The following is a 25672-nucleotide window of genomic DNA, read 5'->3' as shown; positions in this document are numbered from 1 at the left end:
CCAGTCTACATGCATTACCAGTCTACATGCCAGTCATTCTAAAAAAATACGTAAATTTAATTCGTTTTTGGCCACTTTTATTTATGATGCTTTGTTGAAATTTATACAAACAGTAAATAAATTCGAAGGCTAAATTCAACATAATATTTATTGGTTAAATATTTTCTATCAACTGTATTACGTATAAATTGTTCAAATTTCTGTACAAAGGGATAGTTGAATTTAGAACTAGGAGAATCTTCATATCTGGTGTAGTAGATTCTAATTAACATTTTTTTTTTATTCTATAGACTTTTAAATCAAAAATTAATCTAAGTGTTAACATTTTTTTTCTCGATAGTTTCATAGCATATTATTGAAGCAAAGTTACTTTCATTCAATTTTAAAAATTCAAAAAAAAAATTTAATTAAAAAAAAGTAATGTCACGAAAATTTTATTATACATCTCCTTTTCTAATTTATTATATGTAAAAAATATTCTTATTTATATATTATAACAATAATACATATTGTTTTATTATTGCTTTTGTTGTTGTTTCATAGACTAGCCCACAGACTTCAGAAGTCGGTGATTTTAAGCCAAAGGCGCGTCTCTTGTTTTTCAGCAGCGCCATCTAGGGTACGACTTAGCTACACACACATCACAGCTCTCTTTACGGGGCGGACTTCACTCGTGAATTTCATTCACTCATCCACAGATCGTAATTTAGACCTGAATCAGAGAACGATCACCCTCGTTCCAGTGCCCCCCATGGTATCACTCTCGACATGGAGGACTTTGTGACCACGACAGATTTATACGCGCGCCAGCCACCACACACGCGTGGAGTCTTCAGCCGGCGGGGTTAGAACTCGCAAACTAAGGGACACAAATGCGACGCCCTACCAACCAGGCTATCCAGGCCCATTGCTTTCGTACCACATGGGTAAAAATAATAGTGATGAGTAGTAATAATATAAGCACCCATGAGTAGTAATAATATAAAAATCTCTTTTATGTATATGATAATTCTGCTTTAATTAAAAGTGAATTTTAAAACAATGGTGTAAGGAAGATGAATAAAGCATGAAATATTATTATGCAACAATGTTTAGCATTGGAGGATCCAATCTCCTTTAATTTTAGAAAGATTTCTCTCTCATCTGATTAATTAGATTGTAGATTAATTTAAATGAATAAATTTACAGCAAATATTCTATGTCGAATAATATCAGGGCAGAATGTCGAATATTATCAGGCTGTTGTTGCAATTTGAAATTATCCTGCTTACATACACAAGAACCAGACTCTCATTAATATAATTATTCTCATAAATATAAAATTATAATTATATTATAATGTATATAATATATATAATCTAGACAAACAGATATCCAAGTTTCAAAGATATACATATATATATATATATAATAACATTACTAAAATTGAATTAATTAATTAAATTGAAATTAGAATTAAAATAACATTATATGTATATATATGAATTAATTTGAAGTTAGAATCATATATATATATATATATATATATATATATATATATATATATATATATATAATGTTATTTTAATTCTAACTTCAAATTAATTCATATATATACATATAATGTTATTTTAATTCTAATTTCAATTTAATTAATTTCCAAGATTTCATCTTAATTTAGCCCATAGTAACTTCATTCTAAAAATATTCTCTTATTTCGTGATCCAATTCCACTTTCGGTTTAATTAACTCCTCTGTAAAAATAATGAAAAAATATGCAACATTATTTTATGTTGAAGCATAATGCAGGTTTGACAAGCAGTGAAGATACTTTGTATTTTTAATTTCGTTTTATTCTCTCCTGGGATATAGGCCTGATTAATTTATAAGAAGGTACAGTGTGGCACAAGCAAAAGTAAAGAAGGAAAAAAAGGTTAAAAGGACCGAAACAAATGATCACTAGCCTTATATAACATGGGATTTCCGGCCACGCGCCATTTCAATACACGTTGTGACCTTTGATACCTTGGCAAGAGCACTGAAGGGATCATTTTCATTTGATACGTAGTACTGATGGTGCATTATTTTTACAGAGGAATTAATTAAACTGAAAGTGGAATTGGGTCAGGAAATAAGAGAATATTTTTAGAATGAAGTTACTATGGGCTAAATTAAGATAAAATCTTGGAAATTAATTAAATTGAAATTAGAATTAAAATAGCATTACATATATATATATATATATATATATAACTCCGAAAAGATCTTTTTGAGGAGAAGAGCCAAAGGAATTCGGCAAAATCTTGAAGCGGAATTTTCTGATGATTTCAATACTTTCTCAATCTATACTTTGTATCCAAGAAAAAGGTTGCATCTGTGACACTCATTTGGGAAAAGAAATCGATCTGAAACAATCTGTAAGTGAAAATCTTGTCTTTTTTCTCAAACGCATTGAACAATTCCAAGAGGATTATTCTTTTTTTAAAAAAACACTACAAACATATTTAAAATAAAAAACGAGAGTGGAACCGAAAATAAATGCGAAATTAACAGGAATCCCAGACTCTTGCAAAAAAGCTCCAGTAAGAAATGTTCCATGTAACGCTTCGAACTGTCAAATAAAACGGGATTTATGGAACGATCAGCGCGGCAAATGGCTACTCTTAACACCTGGTGTCGATAAAGTTGAAAAATTAAGAAAAGGATGCGTTCCATTCCATTCTGGAGAAAAGATCTTCAACTCGCATTTTATTCGTCTGTAGAGAAATACATTTCATTTCATTGGTTCTCGGCCTCGTTTCATTTTATCTCTTTCTTTTGCCCCCTGAAGACACCGCGGCAGTAGGGGGGTGTTTTTTTTCTGGGATGATAAGGGGATGAGGGTCATTTTATTCTCAGCGAGTGAATCTAAGATGTCTCTGGGGCGAGATGTTTTATTCGAGACTTCGGTACTTTCTAGTACGGAATCGTTAACTTCGGTGAGAGAGTTTTCTGCCAGTGGGAAAAATTTCTTCTAATTTCGGAATATATTCAGAGTGGTTGAAATGTTTAAGCCTAGAACATTCTAAAGTACATTCCAGAACTTAAAATACAATGAGGCAATGTTTTTAAATTGGAATTTGTAGGTTTTCCAATCCACATAAGCAGAATTTATATGGTGACCGCTCCTCAGGGAATGGGCCCTGTGACTTGCCTGGAGCATTAATAGACCAAAGAAAGGTTTTTAAAAAAATATATACATGGTATCAGTTTTTTGGAAAATGCATAAGTGAAAGGATAAATAACTGATCTGGCTTTATTTTTACTGGCATGATAGTGAATATACCCGAAATTTATTCCATTTCTTTTGGGTATTGCTGTTGTATGAACGTTTAGGCTTAGCTAAAATAGTTTAGATTTAGTTAAAAGTTTGACTTAGTTCACTGTGGCAGAATCTTTGAGATAGGCTTCATATTTCTGAATCATGGTCAAATGATAACAAATTAATATCTTTTCTCTTCTAATTTCCAAATCTCATCAGCAGTTTGACCTTCGACGGTTATAATGTGAACCACGCTACACAATGAGTCCTTGTTGTCCAATGAGAAATCAAGTTTCGAACCTAGAATCCTTTGATCGCGACTCTATAGTGTGGAAACTGCGGTCCCTTATATACTATAAAGTGCAAATATTATATATTGTGTCAAATTATGGACTTTATTTTCTGATACTAAGTCACAATGAATCTGCGATTTACATCTGGAAATGCATAAAACGCGTTTTCTTAAGTCGATTATAGTTATTATTATCTATTCTATCTATCTACAGATTATATTGTTATCTATTCAGTGAGAGAATGAGTTTAGTAAGATAGTATAGCAAAGCGTAGAAAAATAAGAGTTCCATAACAATTTTCCACGACAGTGAATATACATTTTTCTTCAACCGGTGCGCAAAACTGGCACTCGCGAAAATCTTAGACGTATAGATAACCAGAATTTTAACTCTGGCGATAGAAGGCAAATATTAGGAGTGAAATGAAAATAATTGACCAGTTTTGAAGTCACAGTGAAAGATATTTCCTCAGATTGTCTCACATATGGGTCCTTTAAGAGGAGGGGGAAAATATGGGCAGGTTCTCCTTTATTGTAGTCGGTAAATATTTGACAGGTTTTGATTTAGTTGAAAATGCTCCTAAACAGTTCCTCCATGTTGTTGTTGTTTTTAATGGAACTTAACATAGACAAGCCTACTGACTTTAGAAGTCAGTGATTTTAAGCCAAGGGTGCGTCTCTTGTTTTTACAGTAGCGCCATCTAGTGTCAAGAGTACAACTTTAGCTACACACAAGTCACAAACCTTCTTCTGGGTTGACTTTCATTTATGCATTTCAATCATATATCATAATCTTGACCTGAATCAGAGAACGATCACCCCTTATCCAGTACCCCAGTGGTATTACTCTCGACATGGAGGACTTTTTGACCACGACAGATTTATACGCGCGCCAGCCACCATACACGCGGGGAGTCTTCGGCCGGCGGGGTTCGAACTCTCAACCCAAGAGACGCGAATCCAACGCCCTACCAACCATACTACCCCGACCGGAGTTCCTCTATGTAATCTCCAATTTTAATTTTAATTTCGACATTTATGATAACATTTCTCATGCAGTATGTAGCATTCGCCGGGATTTTATTTTATAAAATTTGAACTTTTTATCCGTGCAGTTTGTTTCCAGTATGTATAATTGTGAAGAATAATTAAATGGACTTGATTTCAACAAGGACTTTATAATAAACACTATAATCCCAAAACACAAAATATTAGACACAGATAGCCGATAATGATGACGAAATTATTCTAATAATTGTGTAGAATTTTTAAAAATCTTTTAACCGTATAACACATAATGCCTATAAGAACCTTTGTATATTTATTCCAAAGATTGTTAGTAACTGATGTTAAGTGATAGCATGAATTTTAAAAAATTCTTTTCCGTTTACTTTTTACTTCTCTCATATGAAATTTACAAACGAATAGTCTAGTAATTATTCGAAACTTCTACTCAGAGTAAATTTTCAAGGAATTTGGTAAAATTACCGATATTTTAGTAAATTTCCAAGGAATCTGGTGCAGTTAATCTGGAAAATGGTGCAGTTACCATTTTAGCAAATTTCCAAAGAATTTGGTAAAGTTACCATTGTTTTAGTAAATTTCCAAGGAATTTGATGAAGTTGCCAACATTTTAGTTAATTTCCAAGGAATTTGGTAAAATTACCAACATTTTAGTAAATTTCCAAAGAATTTTTTTTTAATCTTTCTGAGGGGGAAAGTATTTTTAAATGAGCTTTTATATACCTATCATTTTATCTATCTATCCTGTTTATGAATACGAAAGCTCAAAACCAAAAGGAAAAAAATGATACAAAATTTGGTATTTGGTCTTTATATTAAAATTGTAGAGGCATGTCAAATTTGGGGAAGTAGTAATGGGGAGGCTGTTTATGCACGCCATAATACAAACTCTAGATACAAAAAAAAATTTGTAAAATGACTTTGTTACATGAATTTCAGATTTCTTTCAAGCTTTAGACTAAATCTTCCAATAAAACATTTGGCTGTTGCCTATATGAGCCAATGTGTTCTTGTATATATAAGTTAAAAAATCTAAAAAATGCAATAGGCTTGATAAGTGAATCTTAGTATGCGATTTTAAAATCCGAATTGCAGATCTATACCACATCTCAGACTCAATCGAGTGAGAGTCTCCAAATATAAACTCGATTTTATTCTATAACGAAGTAAACGCAAAATGAAGTCTATGCGAAATCCTGTAAGACACTGTCTACGACGACCACGGGAAAATCATGCAAAACACTGTTCTTTACAAAGACTGTTCCCTTCAACATTACTATCCCATACTTTCAACTTACGATCTGACGACCAAAGATAACCAACTGATAACCATTTTGAAAGCACGAAAAAGCAATCTGTGTCCATTTTGTGAAACATATTTATTAAAAACACGACATTGGTAATATCATGCACCACTTAAACATACACACAGATACAGTTTCTGATAACTTCTATTGAGTTAGAACTAAGTTATTTCGAGGTGTATTCGGTAAGTAAGTACATTTTCAATGCCACGTCGCCTCAAAGCTGCGGTTTCGCCCATGCATACTAGTCTCCTTTGTTCACTGTCGCCATTCAACTATCGCCATTTTGGTTCTCTACATATTTCTACGCATTTCTCTCCACACATTTAAAATGTTTAAGATTTAAAATAATTACTGATCCCGCCGACAGTAAGATTCGTGCTGTATTTCGATTTTTGAACGCAAGAAATGTAAAACCGGGAGAACTCTATCGTCAAGTTAAAGTTGTTTACGGTGACGCAATGAGTGATGGAATGATGAGAAAGTGGGGTAGAATGTTTGATGAAGGTTGAACAAATGCCCACGATGAGGCTCGAAGTGATCGGCCTTCTGTTGTCAACGATGATCTGGTAAGGAAAGTTGATGAAAAAATCCATGAGAATAGACATTTCACAATGAAACGCTTTCAGATGAATTTCCGCAAATTTCATGTAATGTTTTGAGCGAACTTGTTACAGACCGCTTAGGTTATTAAAGGTGTGTTCCCGATGGGTTCCAAAAATGTGGTGGGAAATATCTACGAAGAAGGTATAGAAAAGCTGGTAACCCTCTACGACATTTGAACATTGGCGAAACTATGTAGAAAAATAGTTTAAGGTATGCTCTTTCATGTAAAAATAAAATTGGCTTGAAAAAAAATAATTATGTTTTTTTTTATTATTTAGGTTCAAAACGGTATTTACGAATGCACATCGTATTTATTGAGAACAGAATACAAGCGAGAGAAGCGACAGCTCTAATCATCATTGTTGAATATGCATTAACTGTGATAGCTCGCCAAAGCTTGCATCTAATACATTTATGATGCTTATTTATATAATCTTACCTGAAATTAGCCATAAAAGGCAAGAAAACGACTGAGGACGTACAGTCGACGATGGACAATCCAAATGAAAGGACGAAAAAAGGAACACTAATGCCGTTGATAGTCGTGGACCAGGTGAAAATAAGCAGGAAAGTGGACAATGCTCCTAATGCCAGCTGAAAGTGTGTGGCCGAGCGTTCCGTCACCCACTTCGGCCACCAGTGATGGAACAAACCGTACAAGATGGGTCCGATGTTGGCAACCTGCAATAAATGAAATATATATATATATATATTAAATGGGAAGATGTGCATATTTAAATAAAATTGGAAGATTTCTTTCGAAATGTGATGTAGATCTATAATTGTGTGTACAGATGACATACTTAATATCATTTGCCAACTTGATGCATTTTTGAATTATGGAATTCACAAATACACAAGCATAATTCCAAAAGTAGATTCTTATACAGGGATATAGATACTCACAAACTCCCAGTCTATTCTAATATTAAAATACTTTCCCATTGTATACTTCACATATAAGAAAAAGAAATTATATACTATTATGAAGTTTCCGGGTTCGTTTGGATAGTGGGAGTTATATGGTGTGGAGAACGCTCAATCAGCAGGCGGCAGTAGAAAATAAAACAACGACGTTTATTTACACGAAGACACACAGGACAGCACAAAGACGACAACTATATACAGCACAGAAGACGATTATCTTCAGCCGAGACGTGCAGCATACAACCAGACTCTACTGCAGACAGTAGCGCACAGCTTAGTTCAGCACTAGCTTCACTCCGTCGCTGCTCCGCTTATCTCTGGAAGGCCAGTTCTTTACCGTCGATTCCGACTACTCTCTTCTCTGTCGCTTCCGAGTATTCTCGCATTCCACTGGTTCACGACTGCCCGGCAGCTGCGGCTGCTTCCTTTTATAGGTCTCAGGAGGCGGGACTAGAAGCCTCTCAACCAATCAGGAACGTTCGAGGCGTAACTCGGTTCCTACTGGACGGCTCGGGAAAATTCTCAATGTTTCAGGTATAATCTATTTTGGCGCCAAAGTCGCCAAATTCGTCGCCAAGTCGCCAAATGATCGCCAAGTTTGTTGCCAAGCTCTGGGACCTCCTATGGAACCAACTATGCTGGAAAGCAGCATCACAGGTTCGTAACAATACGTAAAATAACTAAAAAACCAAAGAACAAATCCTTTGTCGTAACAGTTAATCCCCAACAATGTCCCCAATTTTTCTACACTGTTATGGAAAACTGTGTTATGTGGGTGTACACTGAAAAGTCTGACAGGCTCAATAACGAACAAAACATGAATGCAAAGCAATAAAACACAGCTGAAGGGTGTACAATACTCACAGTAAAAGGTAACAGCCAAGCATCTAATTGCTATTAAACAGTCACAACAACACAAAGCACTCACAGAACTCGACTCCAATTTTTATAGATTCCGTGAGAGAGCAACAAATTTTTTAGAACAAATCTTTGGAACTCGAGTCCTAATGTAGCTATTACCATCAATATTCTGGGTCCTTCAGTTTAGATGCCAAATTTATCACCAAACTCGGAGATCGATAGCACGGCATTCGTTCAGTAGCCCTTACTATCTATGTAAAACTACCTTCCTTACTAAAAGGCACAATATCAAAGAAACAATATTACAAATTTATATGAAAGCTCATGACTTCTAGATATGTTAATGGTCGCTGTCCTACATCCATTTTTTAAAAAAGCACAATTCCAAAAAATCTCAAAAACACTACTTCCTTGTGATTCTGCCTTGTAAAGCCTTGACAAAATTCTATAGCCGCAACCTAATGCATCAATTTCGAAAATTTTAAAGAAAAATTTCAAAAACATTACATAGCTTCATTTTTTTTATTGAGTCCTCTTCGTATGCCACAATCATTTTAAATATTTCGCCAGTTTTTATGTCATATTAAATCTTGAGATCCCTAGGTACATCATTAAACTACCTACCCTGTATTACCCTCCCATTTTTAGGGCTATCTCAAAATAATACGTCGGTAGAGCTCCCGGAGTCAACAACTGCAGCAATTTCGCCAGTTAAATTCACCAAAATATAAATAACAAATTAGAATGTTCTATATTTATTGCACAAAGTATTAGGATACTTCTTATTGTTCGTAATGTATGAAAACTCAATTTGAGGAAAATATATCATTCAGCTTTGAAATATGTCATATTTAAAAATATGCAAACTGCATTCAAATAAAAAGCCATCGATATATTCATATTTGTATAATTTTCCCATTGCAAACCCACAGGTTTTCGTCTTTTAAAGAAATTTAAATAATAAAAAAATCCCCAATTACAAAATTTTAGACAAGTTGGTTTAAAACAAAAGGAGATATACGAGAAAAGAGTTTTTCAATTTATGCAAAAGTAGCAAATAGGTTACTCTATTAATTTCCTAGATTCAAATTTTAATTTCAGTCGTTAATGCGATATCTTTGATAGAAAAAAATTTAATTTACTGTCAGTAGCAATAAAAGATGATTACAAAAGAATTCGAAAAGCATGCTTTTATTTGCATGTTTCTATACAAATTAATAATAGTTAATTAATATTCTCAAAACATCTCACTTAAAAATAATCAAAAATCCTGAATAAGTTTTGCTGTTAATATTAATAAAAACAAACTTACATTAAAATGTTTTTCAGCAGCTGTAAAATAAAAGACAGGTGTTTACTTAAAATTCCTTTATGATTTAACTAACATATCACATGTTCAAATTTCTATTAAACGATATTAATTCTTCATTAAGCCGGCATCCTGGTATAGGGGTAGCGCGTCTTACCCGTGATCTGGGCGTCCTGTGTTCGAGTTTCGGTTCGGGGATGGTTGTTCTTCATCTGTTCTATCTTTAAGATGTGTGAATGTTCCCCCCGGTAAAAAGGGGCTGTGCAAGCGAATGTGATGCGTGAGTAGCTAAGACGTACTCTTGGCCCTAGTTGGCGCTACTAAAAATATGAGACGCTCCTTTGGCTTAAAATCGCTGGCTTCGTCAGCGAGCTTGTCCATGGCAAGTGTTATTAGAAACAAGAACAATAAATCTTTATTAAACATTGCTTAAGAATTTTTCGCTGTTTAATCTCTTTTTTTATCAGAAAGAATATTAAAAAAGGGCAATTAATTTACCGATATATTTTTATACTTTTGTTTCATTTAAAAAATTATTTTGTTTAATGAAACTGTATTATCTGTAATTACAGAGAAGTTTTCGTATTTTATTCAATAACGTTTTATACATTCATACATATTATAACACTATATCAATTCGTACTTCAGAATTTTGTGTCTGTTTTTTTTATTAATTAAAATAGTTAAAAATTATATCCGCTATTATAATCGTCACCTATTTGTTTTAAACGATGCATTATTTGAAATATAAATGGAGTGAAATATGTTGCAAAACTTCGAATTTTCCTCAAACTTTCATATTTATAGTAAAAATATAATAAAACCTATCTTAATTGAAAGCAATGTTGAAATACTTGCTTTGCTTCCCTTCCCATTTTTTATTCGTATTAAAGAACCCTATTCTAAAGTTGAGATGCGGACAGATTGATAAAATTGAGATTAAGTAGAAAGGCGCTTTGGAAAGCTTTCGAATTTTTTTTTTTCTACATATCTTAAAAAATCCTTTGCCGAATGATAAAAATTTGGAGCGTGGATTTTTTTTAAGTCTTACTCCTTCGTTGGCATCAAAATTTTTGTGAGTTTCTAGTAATTTTTTTAAAATTTTGATTTTAAAAATATGTACAAAAAAAGATGCCTCTAAATTTTTAAAAGTTTATAACTTTTGTTTTTTCTTAAGTATTTTGATGCAAAATCAAAATGATTGTGAACGATTCTTTATATTTTAAAATATACTAGAAAATTTAAGAATTCACTCGTAATATAAGAAATTGAAAATTTTAATTGCTATAACTCGTCAACTATTTACTAAAAATTACAAAATATTATATACAATTGTGTTATTTTAATCTGGAAAATTCGGATATGTATTCAAAATTGGATGTTGTTATTTGAAAAATTTGAAAAATCTGAATATGAAGATATCCTCTTGCATGAAAAAATATTCCATATACTTATGGAGAACATAATATATCGGAAACAAGATTTACGGGGGGTTGGGAGGGGCGATAATCACTTTTAGAATAACGAGTAGTAACCGGATAGTTTTTTTTTTTTTGATGAACTCTACTAATATAAGTTAAAATAAATTTTCTTTTATTGTAATAACATATATCTCTTCAAGCTCGGTCAAAGTTGATACAATTAATATGGTGGGAGAACACGGATATCACCGGATAGAATAGTTTAATATTTTATTTCCAACATATTCTTATTTTAAAGTATTTATTGCTCTAAAATGATTTATTTTTGGAATTATGCCTATAATTTTTTAGCAAGTATAAATCATAATTCAGAACTCATATTCCAGATAAGGTTTAGCACAGTTAGGCAAAATGACATTCCATTTTGTAAGTATCCGAAAGTATTTGGGGAAGAGCCTTATTATTTCTCAATCTTGCTCAGATAAGGATAAAGACTCCAGAATAATACGTACACCCCATTTTCAAATTTCCACCCACACTAACGCGATGACGTCTAGAGAGCCAGAAAAAATTTGGTCTTCATCAAATCAGCGCATCAGATTGATATTCGTTGGAACATGAAACAAACGAAGAACTCTTATATGGAAGTTGAAGTTCCACAATGGCCCTTTTCTAAACACAGAATAAATTTTACGAATTAAGTATTTCTGTTTATATATCATTTTATTCACATTTATTTTATTTGGTTTTTAAACGTTGAAAAATGTTATCAATATATAGACAGAATTTTGTAAACAATTTTATAATCATACCCTTGAAAAATCTTATCAATATATAGACAGAATTTTGTAAACAATTTTATAATCATACCCTTGAAAAATCTTATCAATATATAGACAGAATTTTGTAAACAATTTTATAATCATACCCTTGAAAATTCTTATCAATATATAGACAGAATTTTGTAAACAATTTTATAATCATACCCTTGAAAAATCTTATCAATATATAGACAGAATTTTGTAAACAATTTTATAATCATACCCTTGAAAAATCTTATCAATATATAGACAGAATTTTGTAAACAATTTTATAATCATACCCTTGAAAAATCTTATCAATATATAGACAGAATTTTGTAAACAATTTTATAATCATACCCTTGAAAAATCTTATCAATATATAGACAGAATTTTGTAAACAATTTTATAATCATACCCTTGAAAATTCTTATCAATATATAGACAGAATTTTGTAAACAATTTTATAATCATACCCTTGAAAAATCTTATCAATATATAGACAGAATTTTGTAAACAATTTTATAATCATACCCTTGAAAAATCTTATCAATATATAGACAGAATTTTGTAAACAATTTTATAATCATACCCTTGTTTTATTAACTGCTGGATATTTCAGATGACAATATAATATTTTACAAATTAAAAACTTTACTATCATTTAATCAGTTAATCTCTATTAGATTCGGATTCCATATGAAATGTGTCATCTTTTCTCCAAAGTCTGGCGGTGGATTTGAGAAAAATTTATTTGAAAATTCCATTATATTTATAAAAAAAATTAATTACAGCGTCAGAAGTTAAAAATAAAACTGTAAGGAAATTAAACCTCTAATAATATAATTATAAAGAAAATTCCTATGTATTAAAAATTATGAAACAATTCTACAAATTCTTCATGCTTTTATAATTTTTAATCGCCATATTTTATTATTTAAAAAAATTATATTCTGTGCTCTATTATACTGATAAAAGATTTTTAAAGGCTTATTTTTATTTTACTTTCTAAATGACTGCTATAAGAGGACACACATACTGATAAGAATTTAAAGGAAGATTTTAAGTATTTTCATCGGATATAAGCCTCGTTCGTGCCTATTTTACCAATTTACCTCTTATTCTACTAATAATCATCTTTTGCTAAGACACAATAATCCATAATTCGTGCCGTTACTCCGTTAACTGTTACTTAATATATTGCGTATACTTCTGTTAGCTAATAAGATTAAGAAATAGTTTGCGGATAAGCATACGTTTGTCCTCGTATATATTAGAAATGTAAACTCGATATGGTTTCATAAAAATATATTCTTATGTAATTCAATGTTTGTATTATCTTCTCATAGCCATAATTCGCTATGTAAATAGGGTTGTAATAGCGATCCTTATTGAATGCTTGATCAAAAATACTAGTATCACCTTCTTTCTTTTATTGAATTTACAATTAATGGAAATTTTACTAATGTAACAATACCGTACTTTTTCAGAGAAAATAATTAATTTATTTTATTATCATTTTGAATTAACGCAAGTTCTTTACATTTTTCAGAAACATTAAAAAACATACCCCTCCACATATTTATCAATATTGTAATATTGTTTCACAAAAAAGAAAGTCTAAATATTTAACTTAAAAATGTAATGTAACTCTATATTGGATCTCTATAAATCACAAAATACTCACACTCATAAATGCGATCACTCAATTCAGTAAAAATATTTTTTTTTTAAAAATACGTTTCAAAGCAGTTTTTTTTATTTCATTATACTTTTTTCGTTTTTGTTTTTTAGTTCGCAAATTGCAATTCATTATTATAAATATAATGGAATAATGAAGTCATTTTTTCTAAAAATATCTACCAGGTGGCAGCTCATATATGAAATCATTATTATAAACATAACGCAGTATTAAATAATTAATTTTAAGAAAATACCAATATTTATTTTAATAGTCATTTATTTGTATTGCCACCAGTTTATAAATTTAGAAATAACAGATATAAATAATTATAAACGCCTTTCTAGATTACTAGAAAATTAACTTCAAAGAGATAGTTGGGTTATTTCCAATGCCTCACATTATCATTTTTGCTTTGAATTTAAGATTTTTAATTTTTTAAAAATTGTTTTCAGTTTTTATATTCACTAATAAAAAAAATTTCTATATTTTTTTTAAAAACCTTAGTTTATTAGTTATCATTTTTTATGATTATTATCGAATCTTTTAATAATTCGTTTGTTCAAATCCGCAAAAGGATAATACTAAAAAAATATATTTAAAAAATGTGCTGTCATCGAGAACACGCAATCGTAGAAAGGGCGGAGTTCTAGCATGTTAACCCTTAACTGGGGACGTGCGATCTGTGAGACCACTAGCGATAGATTTTTGGCCACCCCTATTCTATTTTTAGCTCAATTGAATGGATTGACTCTGTAACTTCCTGTTTTGTGACCTACAATACACGTGCATTTTTTCAACTGATTTCAGCGGATGTTTTTTAAAATAATTCAGTTATTTCTTTGAGCGCTGTCTCTAAGACCGCACCTCCCTGTTAGTGTCCCAGTTATAAACAAGGCATAGGAGATGGTGCTAAAACTTGGACCCCGAAGTATCACCCAATTTACTGATCCTAATATGAAATGCAGTGCTCCAGACACTTTTAAATGAAGCAGAAAGTGATTTTAGTGATAAGGATAATTGCATAGAAGAGTTTTTCGATGAAAGTTCGCATTCAACTAATTCTGATATGTATGTTCAAACATAATTAATTTTTCTAGCGATAATGTATTTTGAAAAATTTATAAAATATATTAATATACCAAGATATGTATATACAGAATTTATAAGCTCATTTTTATGCCAGTTCTTAACCTGTATGTTTAAAATGCGCTAGGAAACCGTGCTATGAAAGTCACATAAGCCGACAAAAAAAGGGCCATTGTCAATTTTTTTTATTTTTCATATAATTTTTGAATTTTACAATATATTGTCTTCTATATACCTTCATATACTGTAAAAATAAATATGATTTAAAAAGTAAAAAGTAATATGCTTTTTCAAGAATATTATTAATTGTAACATGTAATTTGAGAAGAAAATGTATGTTCCAATGCATTTACTTTTTTCAATGACAATATAGCTTGAAAAATTTCTAAAACATATCTATATATCAAGAAAAATATCTGCAAAATATATTGGCAGTTTTTCATACTAATGCATTCATTAGAAAATTTAATTTGAGTTGAAATGAAATGCTGTCTCGTAGACCGCACCTCCCCAGCGAAGTCCTAAAATTTCACCTCCCCAGTTAAGGGTTAAAAGTAAAAAAAAAATCAATTAGTACTATGAATAGTTGTAAAAGTGTAAAAATAAGTGATACTATTAATGGCACATAGTAAAGAAATGGATTTAAGACATTTATTGGAAAATAAACAATATTACTGATGACTAATAAAAAGAAATAATAACATTTATTGGAAAAATTAAATGAAATTACTCTAAATAAAGCAATTTTCTTAAAGGGTTCCTGAAACAGTTTATGGAATTTTATAGAAATATGTAACTCGCATGTTTTTTTGTCTTTCCCAAATAACCATTTGGAGACATAACCACATTTTACTCACCGATGATTAAAATGGTCTTTTCTTAATTAACATGATTAACAATTAGTACGCACCTAAAAAAATAAACATATTTCTCCAGAGGAAAAAAAACGATAATTTGACACATTTATTAAAAAACTGAATAAAATTAATCAAAATTAGCTAATTTTTAAATAAACTAACTTAGTAACTTTAAATACGCTTGAAACTAAACACTGTTAATGAAATAGTTAATTAATAGCCAACCATTTTTTTTATATAATTCAATTGTTAATCAACTTTTTAAAAACATTGTTTATCTTTATATTTAGGTACGGGACTTTTCAGTTAACGTCACAGTTACATTAATCCTGTTATACTGTGTTATTAGCGTATATCTAAAGGAAAATCAAATCTGTTGTCATTACACTCACAACAAAGAAAACTCTCATCTTTTATGTATTTAACTGCGATTGTATCTCTGAGTTAGAATAACAGTTCCCATTCATTCCGCGTTCTGTTTGAAGCGATCGCAGTGCATCAACCTGTCGTGGCCAATTAAGGTGAAACTGATACAAAACAGTTGCGTTCAAGGTTAAATCCCTACAGAAGGCTAGAATATATTTATAACAACAATTCAGAAGTGTGGTCACTTGTATAAAATGTAAGTCCATTAAATGATTAAAGGTCAAGAATTGAAAGGGTAGAAAAAATATAGAGGGATGATGTAACGCTGATGTAATAACATATACTTGTTGCATAAAATGTAAGTCCATTAAATGATTAAAGGTCAAGAATTGAAAGGGTAGAAAAAATATAGAGGGATGATGTAATAACATATACTTGTTCTATAAAATGTAAGTCCATTAAATGATTAAAGGTCAAGAATTGAAAGGGTAGAAAAAATATAGAGGGATGATGTAACGTTGATGTAATAACATATACTTGTTGCATAAAATGTAAGTCCATTAAATGATTAAAGGTCAAGAATTGAAAGGGTAGAAAAAATATAGAGGGATGATGTAACGTTGATGTAATAACATATACTTGTTGTATAAAATGTAAGTCCATTAAATGATTAAAGGTCAAGAATTGAAAGGGTAGAAAAAATATAGAGGGATGATGTAACGTTGATGTAATAACATATACTTGTTGCATAAAATGTAAGTCCATTAAATGATTAAAGGTCAAGAATTGAAAGGGTAGAAAAAATATAGAGGGATGATGTAACGTTGATGTAATAACATATATTTGTTGTATAAAATGTAAGTCCATTAAATGATTAAAGGTCGAGAATTGAAAGGGTAGAAAAAATATAGAGGGATGATGTAACGTTGATGTAATAACATATACTTGTTGTATAAAATGTAAGTCCATTAAATGATTAAAGGTCAAGAATTGAAAGGGTAGAAAAAATATAGAGGGATGATGTAACGTTGATGTAACTATGATGTAACGTTGAAAAAATTAACTTCCTATAAAAACAATCAACAATTAATTTGACTAATTAAATATTGATTCCCTAATAAGAACTAAAAATATATTAGCAATAAAAATATTATAGTATATAAAATATATTAGCAATTTCTATGTCTATAATACAATTCTTCTATACGCGTGTGTGTGTGTGTGTGTGTGTGTGTGTGTGTGTGTGTGTGTGTGTGTGTGTGTGTGCGTGCGTGCGAGCGAGCGCGTGAATCTTGCTTTTGATTTAAGAAGAAAGAATTTAAGGAAATATATAAGAGCGCCTTTATGTTATCTTTTATTAGTAGCGATTTTTTTTATCTGTTTGACAAATTTGCTGTTAATATTTCTCTAGAAAGAAGAAAAAGTATTAAGTAGGAAAAAAAATACAATTTCTTAAAAAAGTAGTTTCTTATAAGTTGTATTTGATAAACGCCATTAAAAGTAATCCATACTTTCTCTTTTACTTGTAGCAGCACTTAAATTTTAAAACTTTTCTACAAATGTCCTACTTTTAATTACATGTTGAAAAATTATGTATATTTCTTTGTTAAGTGATTATTAGGTTCTGATATTTAGTTATTGTAATTAATATTATTAATATCGAAGAAATATTACTAAAAAAATGGTGTAAGAATCCGATATCTAAAATTAAAAAAAAAAACTTATTATATATTTTTAAACTATTACTCTGTTTCTTTTCACTTCCTCGTCTACAAAGTATACAAAGAAAAATAATTGTAATCGTCAAAAACAAAATTGACCACACGATTTTTCCATATCTTCAGACCTCCCTGGATTTCGAAAAACAAAATTTTGGAATTTTGACTGTCTGTCTGTGAACCCAATAACTCAAATATGCTGTGAGCTAGCAGGATGAAATTTGTTATATGATCTTTACACCAAATTTGCAATTTCCTGTGAGAATTAAAGGAGCAATCCTGTGAGAATTAAAGGAGCATTTAATATCTAAAATTTAGATATGAGCCTAATATGGAATTAAATCCGTATAGGGGTTGTAGGTCTATCTGTCTATAATTTCACAAGCATGTAAACGTGATAACTCCAAAGCTCAATGACTTAATTATATGAAATTTGGTATAGTCATATAACTGACTCTTCGACCCACCCGAATGCACACGGATAACGAAAACTGAATGACCGGACCGCCGCAACAGCAACACTGGTGGGAACTGTGGTTGAGTCCTAAGGGCCATCACCGACCACGGCACATCCCTTCCCGAAGGAAGTTAGTCCCGTCATCAATGGGAGGAGCCAGATCCCCAATCTTTTTGTGTACCCACCAGGGTGGCGAGATCAAACCACCATACAGGAAGCATCTCATTCTCATTTCGAGGTGCCCTCCGGGGGTTTGTAATTTGGTATATAATTCTGTGATTATAGTTGCAATTCTGCATCAGATTTTTATTTCAATCCGCTAGAAAAAAGCTTCCAAATTACATTTAATACCAGTCTTTCGCAATATTGCTCAACAAGTTCATGTGCTTCATAATCCACAAATACATTTTCTATAAATTATGCAAGAAAGTTTCGGGGAGATGACTTAAAACTGATTTACATAATGTAGAAGTTCAAAATTATGAAGTTTTAATTTCACTTCTTGATGAAGTTTTTAAAAATAGGTTCGTCTTCAATAAGTGAACATTAAAGTTTGGAATAAATTCTGTCATACACCCTTGGTATTCTGCAAATGTTTTCCTCATATTAGAAACACAAACAATATAAATATCTATTATTCATAATTATAAGAGATAATAGTATATGACTTGGTCTGCCCCACGACGAACCGCCTACCTAAAAAGGTATAAGACCTTGAATGTCACCGGAATAGTATAAGGTTTATGAATGCTTCTTGCATCATCTTAGTTAACATTTAAATTCTGGAAACTATATTAGTTACTTTTGAGAAGCCTCATAAAAATGATAGTTTGAAGGAAGATATATTACATTGAATATTCGTATTTGGCATTCATAGCACTTGTATTAGAACCGTAGTATCTAATGGAGCCAGTACATTGAACCATTGCTCACAGAATAGCATGACCTTCCTTTTGGTAGATATTTTGTAGTTGTTATTCGACAAAGGATGGGGTTAATAATACACAAATACATTATCTAGAGAGTATATAAGAATGTTTCAGGGTGATCACTCGTGCTGATTTACAGAATGTAAATCAGATAATGAATGAATGAATAATGATTCAGAATATCAGAACGTTCAAGATAATGAATTTTTAGCTCATTTTCTTGATGAATACTTTAAAAAAAATAGGTTCTTCTTTAAGAAGTGAATATTTAAGGTTTGGAGTAAATTCTGGCATACACCCTTTGTACTCTGCAATCATTTTCCTTAAATTGAAAAACATATAATATAGAAGTATGATTATAAGGAATATTAATGTAAGGCTTATGAATTCTTGCTGCTTCAAGAATCAATAAATTTCGTCGAAAACAATGGAACGATAGTATTTAGTCTGTTAGTTAATATTCAAATGCTGGAAAATATGTTTTTAGTAAGTCTCATAATAACGTGAGCTTGAAGGAAGATATATCACATTGAATATTCGTATTTGGTATTCGTAGCACTTGTATTAGAACCGTAGTATCTAATGGAACCAGTACATTGAACCATTGCTCACAGAATAGCATGACCTTCCTTTTCGTAGATATTTTGTACTTGTTATTCGACAAAGGATGTGGTTAATAATACACAAATACATTATCTAGAGAGTATGTAAGAATGTTTCAGAGAGTGATCACTCATGCTGATTTACAGAATGTAAATCAGATAATGAATGAATGAATAATGATTCAGAATATCAGAACGTTCAAGATAATGAGTTTTTAGCTCATTTTCTTGATGAATACTTTAAAAAAAAATAGGTTCTTCTTTAGGAAGTGAACATTTAAGGTTTGGAGTAAATTCTGGCATACGCCCTTTGTACTCTGCAATCATTTTCCACATAATTGAAAAACATATAATATAGAAGTATGATTATAAGGAATATTAATGTAAGGCTTATGAATTCTTGCTGCTTCAAGAATCAATAAATTTCGTCGAAAACAATGGAACGATAGTATTTAGTCTGTTAGTTAATATTGAAATGCTGGAAAATATGTTTTTAGTAAGTCTCATAATAACATGAGCTTGAAGGAAGATATATCACATTGAATATTCGCATTTGGCATTCACAGCACTTGTATTACAACCATAGTATAGCCACAGGCTCCAGTATATTTAACCATTGCTCACAGAACAGCATGGTCTTCATTTTGATAGTTACCCAAGTATTTGCTGTTGTTGTTGTAAAGTACCAAATTAAATAAATTTTACATTAAACTTTCTGTTAATATTGAATATAATATTTTCAAGGTGCTGCGGTTTTCCCAGTGGCGTATATGTGATGAACTCAAAAAAAAGGCTACAATATTTATTAGAACTTAATAATAAATATGGAATATGTACTTACCTACAGAACTAAAAATATCATAATAAGAGCAAAATACAAACATAATAATAACAACTGCAAATGATACATTTAATATCAAAAAATTCAAAATACGTTAGAAAATAAATCATTTTCGTCTAAAGTTAGTTTCCGTAGTTATAGTTAGAAGAAGATTTAGTCTGCATACTATCCGCCGATCTAGAATATCTTTGGTATGTAATTATTAACTGCTAATCTTGCACTGGATTCTGGTTGTCTATGAGTGGAATGATATGTTGTCTTAATTATATTCATCGTTGAAAATGCAGATTCACACAGGTAGGCCGATCCAAAGTGCGATGTTAACTAATATGAATTTTTTTTTAATTAGGATACTTTACTTCGTCCATTAGATTCCAAAAGTTATTCTTAGGTTCTGAATTATGTGCTTTTAACATTATACCATTTTGAATGAAAGAAATTTAGTTTTCCTCAAAAGATAGAGAGAATATATAATTTATATTTTCAATTATTTCTTCCACATCAACATTGTCAAATGCTTAACACATAATTTTAACAATTGGTTTTAGTCTAATAAATTTTTGAAATCATCCCTCAAATTAGGAGTGAAGTTTTATTATTTCGTCATAATATTTCTCGTCGTTTAATGTACCTCCTTTTTTAAATAAGTCGTCAGAATATTTTTGAAACTTTTCGTCTGTGTTCCATAAATATGTTTCTTTTGGTACGTGCGTATCAGACTTAGTAAAGGTGGTTACCGGTTGACGGTCCACCGGTAAATCGTGATCGACTTAATCTCCACCCCAAGGGTTATAAGATTGCAACAAATCAAATGTTTATTATTTAAATAGGAGATATACTTTTTCGTTACTAAATTGTTAAAAGATAAAACATACCTGTAAGAAAAGGGCCAATTGTGATGCGAGTGTCCATCCTTCGGGCAGTCTTTGAACTAGCACAGGTAGTTCTACCCATAAGCCTGTCATGGCAATCCACGAGCCCAGGCCATAACCAGCACTCAAAAGATCCACCCGGACATCTCGCGAACGTTCAGACTGCTGAACCATCTGTAATACAAAAATTGGGAAATTCATTCATTGCTCATTAACTTCGGATTCTTTTCCTGTAATCTATGAGTAAGTGCGAGATGGCTCCAGACCGGATTCCACTGAAGAACCGTTGTGTAAGCGAATTGATGCGCGTTAAATCTGATGGGGACAAATGTCCTTCCGCTGGTGTGATGTGGTAGTTTGGAAAGGGGGTGCTAGGTCAGGTGTCTCCTCGTCATCTGTCTGAGGTTCAAAATTACGAGGTCCGTCCCACAACAGCTCTAATGATATTTCAGCTATGAATTTTTTTTAAGTGAAAGCACATTTTTAAAAGTATTTTTTTATGTAGTAACATGCGGATTTGATGATATAGGAGGTCGTAAATTACTGAAAACGAAAAAGTAGTTTAGAACCCATATTTGCAAAAATATCAAAACTAGAAGAAAAATAAAAGTTTGTAAATGTTAGGAATTTTATATTGTATAATTTGATATTAGCATGCAGTGTGAAAACTGGGGAATTTTAAAGATATTCAAGAAAAACTAAAAGGTGAACCAGGAAACATCTCTGCAACATCAGTACCGATACTCGTAGAGAGAGCTGTCAAATTCGAAAGATAAATTCAGAGCAAGGATAATAGGCATTAAGTAGAGGAAAAATTACCAGAAAACGTAGGGTCACAGGTAACGTTTATTCATTGAAAATCACAAAACAGATATCGAAAAGGCAATGAGCCAGGCGAAGAGAATGGTCCTATGAATGCGAGTATTAGGAACAAGGTAATCTTGAGGAAGCCTTCTCTCAAGTTTTCATTCGTGGGCATTGCAGGATGGATGGTCGTTAAACTTCATTAGCAAACAACAAGTCAGATTTCACGAATGCAACTAAAATGTGCTAGTGCACCATCATGCATTAACCAAACGTTTTGGCGTACAATTGTCGGTGTTCCCTGCAGTAAACCCGGAGGAGCGTGCTGAAAGAAAACGAGGTGCTTTGTGCCGTGAGGCGTTCGGTCAGAAGATACGATTCTAATAAATGACCCTGCCCATATGTTAATATCAAAATTGTGTAGTACGTTCAACTAGACAGTGAAGTGGGAATTTTCAAATAATCAAATATTCGTATTATGCGCATTTAAGACAGGTAAAACAGACTATCATAAAGCAGGCTTCATCGGAGTATAAAACTAAAGCAGAAAAGTATGCATCTTCCTGTGTGGCATCAAACATCCACCGTGCGAACTCCTCGTGATTTGCGATTTTCTCTGCAAAACGTTACCTGCTACCCTATGTTTTATGGTAATTTTTCATCTACTTAATGCCTATTATCCTTGCTTTGAATTTATTTTTCGAATTTGATAACGCTCTCTACGAACATCGGTACTGATGTTACAGCGGTGTTTTCTAGTGCCCATTTTAATTTTTCTTGAATAAAAACTCTCCAGTTTTCACACTGCGCGCTTATATCAAATTATAGAATATAAAATTCCTAACATTTACAAACTTTTATTTTTCTTCTAATCTTAATATTTTTGCAAATATGGGTTCTAAACTACTTTTTCGTGTTTAGTAATTTACGACCCCCTAGATTGTCAAATCCGCATGTTACCTACATTAAAAAAAAAACTTTTAAAAATGTGCTTTCACTTAAAAAGATTCATAGTTAAAACATCATTTGTTATTTTTTTATTAATTTTTTACAGTTTCCACACAGTTCTCGGATTCCCTATATTGGGCGGCATTCAGAACATCAAACAACTTCGTGGCAATATTGTACAGTATTTTGTGCTAATAGGGCGATGTTCATTAATGGCATGGTATTCATAAACAAGTACTGTTTTTGCTTACTATACGACGAAACACTCAACTCTCATTCTTGATTCTGAAAACAAAAATCTGAACATCCGTGCATTCTCGATATTGCTTTAAATCCTCAATTTTATACGAGATGAAGGGGATCGTATATTTTTAAAAAACGATTGTGAGAAAGTTTGGGAAAACCATTTTGACTGGTTTAAAAAATAATTCGCTGAAGATTTCCCTAACTTAAAAAGAAGAAAATTACTGCCTCAAAAATTAAATTATAATAAAATTAGAACAAAAAAACTAGAAGAAAAAAAATTAATGGCAACTGTAAACAGAATATTTTTAAGCTGTATTTTCAGTTTTGTAAAAAATGTTCTGTCGCATATAAAAATATTTATTCTAAAAAAAAATTCATTGTTTACTTAAAAATGTTTTACTGGAATAAATAAAATTGTGACTAATTTTAAGTAAAATATATAGTGCTCAAAAATATAAATATCAAAGTATTTGGGCTGTTAAATACTCAATTTTTGTATTTAATTCAAACATAAGTTCATTTCTTCTTCGTTAAAATGTTGCTTAATGCGAAGCATGCTTTCCTATTTAAAAGCATAAATTTCAATAAAACTATGCCATTTCAATCTTGAAATAATTCAATATAAGATAAAATACAATTTGATTTATTCCAATAAAACATTTTCAACAGATGCCTTCAATTTTTTTAGATTAAATCGTTTTATATTTGATATGTGTATTATAATTTATGTCTTCGATCTCGAAATTATTTTATTTTCTGCGAATTATTTGAATTTATTTAAGTGTTTACATTTTTAAAAAACTAAAATTAATTCATTTTTATAATATCAAATTAAATTTTTAGGTGTTTTAGAATTAAAATAGCACAAACGAAATTCAACCATATGTGGCAAAATAAATTGAAATAAAGATCATTTTATTATTACTTTTATAATCACCGTAATTATTTATCTTCTTTAAAAAAAAAACAGTTTTATTTCTTAGCTAAATTAAATTTAAAGCAAAAGAGCGTCTCTTTTATTCTCACAGCTTCAATTTCTCCAAGAGCTTTTTTCTGTTTAAATTATTATTTTATGAAAAATAACTGATTTCTAAAAATGAAAAATTTAAATTCAAATATACACTTACCTTTAGTTTTGTTTTGATTTATTCCAAATGCATTGTATGCACAAAAAATGCGAGATCGTTTTCTCAACAAAACCTGCAGAATATATTAGTAACATCACATTTAGCGTGCTTTTAGCTCGAAAGTATAATATAAATATCAGCGTTGAAATCTATGTACGCTTTTCGAGCAATAAACAGATCAAATGTGATAAAATGATATCGGTGTGAAAAAAGCGCATAACACGAGTACTCCCTACTGTCTTTCAGATGATGCAAAGTTTATAAACCTATTTTAAAGCATATTAATAGATAAATTCTAAAATTTCACTTGTATATACTTATACCCATAATTTTTAATAATATTACAAGACATAAAGTTTTAAACTCCTATTTATAGTTTGCATTTATTGAAAACAAATTTTATGTATGTGAAATAATAAAAAACAGAAAACTCAAAAAGAAAAAAAAAAGAAAAGAAAACTTTTAACAACTGCTTAATAAATTATATGCTAAGTTTACTAATTGCAGTAATGAAATAATATGTCGGAAGATTTATGTATATATATGGCCTTTATTTCATTTTTTTTCTTTCAGTTGAATTAATTTATAATAATTTCTTATTTATTCGATAAGAAAAATATTGATTGATTATATTTCATTAATTATAAATTTGACTCTTTATTTTTCAAGAAACAATTCTAATCATAAATATTTTTACTTCTTAAAATTTACTTTAAATATGCATTTCATTTTTTTTTTTTTTTTTTTTTTTTTTTTTAATGAACATTGTGAGATTATAACTCTATTTCTTTTCGAAAATGAGAAATTGTTAATCCTTCTTTCGAGAGATGGCGCCACAGCCTTATGTAAGTTGAATTTTCAATTTAATCCTTAATCTTAACTTGATCTTCCCAGTTCTATTGAATTAATTTGATCTTTAAATCCTGACTGTCTCTCTTGTAACCGAGAAAATAACTTTGAACATATTTTCGTGCACTGTTTGAAGTATTCAACTCATAGAACAAACCTTTGGAGCAAGTTCACTTATAATCGCGAAGAAATTTCATCTCTAAAAGTTTTGTGCGGGGGGAAAAAAGGAAAAAGAAAAATGTTCTTTATATTTTTATAAGCGTTATCTACAAATTTTTATTTGTTCACTGAAGTTATATATACATATTAACTGTGATTCTCTGGCATTAGGGGATGACAGTTTTTGCTGCTAAAAATCCTAATTTATAGCCCAATCCCAATTATCCAATGTTATTCAGCAATAATAAAAATGCTTAATTAACTCTTAACAATCCACCCTATTTGACTAATGCATCAAATCATT

The 25672-nt window shown here is 30.7% G+C and overlaps 1 protein-coding gene across 2 annotated transcripts in view; it reads right to left on the bottom strand.

The window, feature by feature from the left end:
• Positions 1-25672, bottom strand: part of LOC129968120 (solute carrier family 52, riboflavin transporter, member 3-A-like) — a 95382-nt gene that overhangs the window by 44972 nt on the left and 24738 nt on the right. Inside the window, exons 1-3 of one of the 2 annotated variants that reach the window (XM_056081940.1) lie at positions 24361-24500; positions 21239-21409; positions 6945-7186 (exon numbers count right to left, since the gene is read on the bottom strand). In XM_056081940.1, coding sequence (XP_055937915.1) covers positions 6945-7186; positions 21239-21409 — 413 coding nt within the window. In that variant the 5' untranslated portion in view covers positions 24361-24500. Of the gene's footprint in view, positions 1-6944; positions 7187-21238; positions 21410-24360; positions 24501-25672 lie in introns of those variants that run through there. The other variant, XM_056081939.1, reaches the window with a different exon arrangement.

This window comes from Argiope bruennichi, chromosome 5 (genome assembly GCF_947563725.1).
Source record: "Argiope bruennichi chromosome 5, qqArgBrue1.1, whole genome shotgun sequence".
Classification (NCBI taxonomy): domain Eukaryota; kingdom Metazoa; phylum Arthropoda; class Arachnida; order Araneae; family Araneidae; genus Argiope; species Argiope bruennichi.
The sequence above is the reverse complement of the archived record's forward strand: the minus strand, read 5'-3'. Positions and strand labels throughout refer to the sequence as shown.